This window comes from Gadus macrocephalus, chromosome 14 (assembly GCF_031168955.1).
Source record: "Gadus macrocephalus chromosome 14, ASM3116895v1".
Lineage (NCBI taxonomy): Eukaryota > Metazoa > Chordata > Actinopteri > Gadiformes > Gadidae > Gadus > Gadus macrocephalus.
Genome location: NC_082395.1, coordinates 6,336,239 through 6,341,238, shown reverse-complemented (window position 1 = coordinate 6,341,238; position 5,000 = coordinate 6,336,239). Strand labels below are relative to the sequence as shown.

General features: G+C 47.6%; 1 protein-coding gene across 1 annotated transcript in view; it reads left to right on the top strand.

Annotated features, from left to right (window-relative positions):
* Nucleotides 1–5,000, top strand: part of LOC132471694 (RNA polymerase II elongation factor ELL-like) — a 35,540-nt gene that overhangs the window by 516 nt on the left and 30,024 nt on the right. The window contains exon 2 of the mRNA XM_060070920.1: nt 690–737. Within this exon, the coding sequence (XP_059926903.1) occupies nt 690–737 (48 nt within the window). The remainder of the gene's footprint in view (nt 1–689; nt 738–5,000) is intronic.

Here is a 5,000-nt window from a genome sequence, read left to right as displayed (position 1 = left end):
ATACTGGAGATTTTATTATTATCTATCTGACAGCATGGCATGCCTGCGAAACGCAGAAGTTTAAAGTCCAGTGACAACCAGATCTATTCAGGCGCTGTGTTACTAATCAGTTTGTGTGGCACAACAGTATAAAATAAATTCGTTAGTAATAGTTAATTATATAAAAAAATTGACAATGTTGTGCTTGTGTAATATGATTTGATATATATGTGTGTGTGTGTGTGTGTGTGTGTGTGTGTGTGTGTGTGTGTGTGTGTGTGTGTGTGTGTGTGTGTGTGTGTGTGTGTGTGTGTGTGTGTGGTTTTGTGTCTGTCTCTGCTGTGTCTCTCCTTGTCTATTTTTTTTCTTTCTCTCTGTCTGTCTCTCTCTCTCTCTCTCTCTCTCTCTCTCTCTCTCTCTCTCTCTCTCTCTCTCTCTCTCTGTCTCTGACTCTCTCTCTGTCTGTCTGTCTGTCTGTCTGTCTGTCTGTCTGTCTGTCTGTCTGTCTGTCTGTCTGTCTGTCTGTCTGTCTGTCTGTCTGTCTCTCTCTCTCTCTCTCTCTCTCTCTCTCTCTCTCTCTCTCTCTCTCTCTCTCTCTCTCTCTCTCTCTCTCTCTCTCTCTCTCTCTCTCTCTCTCTCTCTCTCTCTCTCACTGTCTGTCTCTCTGTCTGTCTCTCTCTGACTCTCTGTCTCTATGACTCTATTTCCAGGAATCCTTACCAAGTCAACCCACTATTTGCTTCAAAGGAAACCAAGGGGTAAGTCAGTTTCTCCTCCAAATATATCCCTCCCCTGAATACATCCCAAAATTGACAGTCTAAATATTTAGTTACACTGTCATTCATATGAGCATTCCATTTCAAACGAACAATCGAATTGACACAACTACCCTTGGGTCCAATCATTCCAATATCTCGTCCAACTACAGTGTGCAATGTGAAAATACGTATTTTCCCTGTAGCTTGATACACATTTGTCTCATGTGTGTACAACGAACTGACATGAAACGTATATCTATGGATCTCTGCTTAGCATCATTGTTATGATAGCATGAGGTCAAACCAGGCTGTACCACATAACAGACGTGGGCGGGAGGAGTGCTCCCCTTCACGCCCCCTCCACCTTGAATCCGGCGTGTCTCACCCATGTCCGACTGTAGGAGGTGTAGCCCTGTACTGTGGAGGCAGCCGGGGTGTCTGATTGGATGGATGGCTGGAGGTTATGTGGCTGGACCGCTGGCGCTGGTGGACTTCCTGGTGTTTAGCCGGTCGCTTGTATCTGAGAGATAGGGGCCATGCAGGTTACTGGGTCAGCCTGGTGGCTCTGGAGAGGCTTTGTTAAGAGGGAGGGGGGGGGAGGGAGGGTGAGAGAGAGAGAGAGAGAGAGAGAGAGAGAGAGAGAGAGAGAGAGAGGAGAGAGAGAGAGAGAGAGAGAGAGAGAGAGAGAGAGAGAGAGAGAGAGAGAGAGAGAGAGAGAGAGAGAGAGAGAGAGAGAGAGAGAGAGAGAGAGACTGTGGCAGGCAGGAGGAGAGAGGGGTTTGAGCCTTGTCAGTTGCAACTGGTGCGACGAGAAGACACCACCTAAGACCTCCATTGTACAACCACACAGACACACACATAGTCTCTCTCTCTCTCTCTCTCTCTCTCTCCTCTCTCTCTCTCTCTCTCTCTCTCTCTCTCTCTCTCTCTCTCTCTCTCTCTCTCTCTCTTTGCTCACTGTCTCACTGTCTCACTTTCTAACTCTGTCACTCTCTCACTCTCACTGCTTCGCTCTCTCTCATGCATGCGTCTTATTCTCTGTGTTAGTCTTCAGAGTAGTAAGGGTCCTGAGGGATTACTTAAGCTTTCACTCAACCATCTAATTGCTTGACATAGGTGGGATCTCAGTTCCCCTCCCCCTCCTACCCGGCTAATAAGCTGAGTAAAGTTACTGACAGGACAAGTACATTAAGTTTTACAGCATGGACACTGTGTAGTGTGTGTAGTGTGTGTAGTGTGTGTGTGTGTGTGTGTGTGTGTGTGTGTGTGTGTGTGTGTGTGTGTGTGTGTGTGTGTGTGTGTGTGTGTGTGTGTGTGTGTGTGTGTGTGTGTGTGTGGTGTGCGCGTGTGACTCAGTACACAGTGGTATCCTGTGGCCAAGTGAATTCAACTTCATAGTTTCAAGCAAAAGGAGTACGGTTCAATATTCCTATGTTTCCCCCCTCGTCCTCCAAGCGGTAAAGGAATGTTTTGTGCATCTGCACACTGGCAGCGTTACAAAAACAATCCACTCTGCAGCCGTTCTCCCCGAGGCGCTCTCGCAGTGCTTATTAGCAAAAGGTGCTGTCAACCACAATTGGCCCGTCTCCGGGTTTCTATATACAGGCTCCCAGAGATCAATGTCATTATAACGATTCAATATCATCAAGTCTCAATTCAACGACGAGTTTCTTGTCAACCCTCTACGTGGAGACGTTGAGCAGAAGGTCAGGGGGACCCTCGACCGGCCCGTGTCCCCCTAGTAGAGGGGCAGGGGGAGGGTAGGCATGCTGGCTATGATAGTGCGGGGGTCGCCCTATAGGAGACATGTTTTTTCTCTTGCACTGGGAGCAGAGTTAGGAGTACACGTAATGTAATAACTCTCATTAGCTTGCTGTGAATCGTTGCGTGCCCTGGTCTGAGGCTCTGCTCAAAGCACAAAGAACGAAACTTCCGCAGGGGAGATATACGGATGTAATTTTCATTTCAACAGAATGAAATGAAAAATATAAAACGTTTGCCTTGTTGGTTTATATCATCAATAGGCCTCCTGCCTCATGGGATTTATTGTTGGTGATGCTTCCCCATATTGAGAGAACTCAAGAGAGGGTAGTTTTACCATAAAATCATAAATCTTTCAAGATTAAAGAGTAAACATTGAAGAAAAAAAAAGGCTTTCTACCAACATGTAAACAAACTTTCTGAACTCCTTTGCTTGAAAAATGGAAGCAGTCATTGCGATGTGACATTGCATTGCACTAGCCCCAGTCAACCAGAATCTACTCAACGGCAAATAAGTATCACCTTCAATAGTTATGTTACACCCAGATCATTCTCTGGAGCTGGCGAGTGCTTGTACCCTCGGCGGGCGACCCCATCTATCAACAGTCACCATCAAGACACTTCTGCTCCCTCTGGTACCAAGCCTGCTATTGGCAAAGACACACACACACACGGACACACACAAGACCATATATCATGCAGCGGTTTAACATTGCCATGTTATGTAAAGAGCCAGATAAATGATTTACGCTGAACTGATTATTGCTCGTGATTACATTACAGTATGCGCTGCAGGAACCAGCCAAGAACCTCCCCTTAGGTCACCACGAGCATTAGAAGTTGACTGTGACCACAGAGCACGTGTGTGTGTGTGTGTGTGTGTGTGTGTGTGTGTGTGTGTGTGTGTGTGTGTGTGTGTGTGTGTGTGTGTGTGTGTGTGTGTGTGTGTGTGTGTGTGTGTGTGGTGTGTGTGTGTGTGTGTGTGTGTGTACGTGTGTGTGTGTGTGTGTGTGTGTGTGTGTGTGTGTGTGTTTTCGTTTCAAGTTTTGATCTTTGTGTATGAACGCAATTAGGATGTGTTGTGTGTGCTGTTGGGTGTCGCTTAGGTTTGATCTCTGCATGTGTGTTTACATACGTGTGTGTGGTTGTGTATCCCTCCTCTTCCTTCCTGCCCAGCCCCCCCTTTGCCCATTGTGTAGTAGGAGCCTTTAACCTGCTGGAGCAGAACACACTCCCTGAAGACCTGTGTGTGTGTGTGTGTGTGTGTGTGTGTGTGTGTGTGTGTGTGCACTGTGTGTGTGTGCACTGTGTGTGTGCGTGTGTTTGTGCCTGTGTGCATGCGGGAGTTTGAAGTAGGGATGTGAGTTTTTGCCTGAGTGTGTGTTTCTGAGGTAGCGATGTGTGTGTGTGTGTGTCCTGTATGTGTGTGTGTGTGTGTGTGTGTGTTGTGTTTGTGTGTGGTGCATCGTGTTGACACTGTGTGTGGCCAACCCACTCCCCTTCTGACGGCTGTGTTGTTGTTTTCTTTCTATGAACCTTCAGTCGGTGCGTGTGTGTGCGTGCTGGTGTGTGTGCGTGCTGGTGTGTGTGCGTGCTGGTGTGTGTGCGTGCTGGTGTGTGTGCGTGCTGGTGTGTGTGGCTCCGTGTGTTTATCCTCCCAGTATGTCGCAGGGGCTCAGATCCCCTGAGTGTGTGCTGTCTGCAGTAGGCCGAGCCCCCCTTGCGTCCTCTCCTCTCATTTAAATAACAACAGTGGGGGAATGCGGTCTGCTCTCTGTCCTCTGCGGGTCACACCCAGGTTGGGAACCTGCTGCCGGCTCCTCTCACACCAGGTCTCCTGCGATAGGCCTCTCCAGTTGTTGATTCAACCCTGAAAAGGGATAAAACGCTGGAGGGATTATATTCCCAATGCCATTGTTAAACCCTTTGTCTTGGACTAAATGTACAGATCTGGATCTTCTATGGTTATTTCTCTATACCACTGTGTTAGTATTTACGACTATATATTCTCGAACTGTCCACATTCTTCTCGATTACAAAATGGAGGAAAGATAACAGCGTACATGAACGGGTTGTTTCTGTGAGCCTTGGCTGTGAGTGTGGGTGAGAGTAAGAGAAAAAGTATTATCCACACACTGTGACTCTCCTGAGACGAGTGGCCTGATGCCGTGCTGCTGTTTCTTCAGCGGGGCTGTGTAAACACACCAGGACAACAGCAGCGTGGCCAGGCCTGATCGGTGTGGGCATTGCATTTCTTCAGCACAAAGAGGGAACTTGTTGAGGGATTACAGTGTTATAGATTTGAACAGTTCCAGGCACGCTACGTCCTTTGCGGTGTTATCAGAGAACGGCCATCTCGTGCCCCAAATCTTCATTCGTATTTATTTAATGAACGTGTGAGAGCTGGATAAAAGCTCACAGCCACTCAAAAGGCAAGTAGCACCCATTCTTCTTTGTTTGCGTTAAAGCAGCGTCGAGATATAGACCACAGAAAGGCATGCT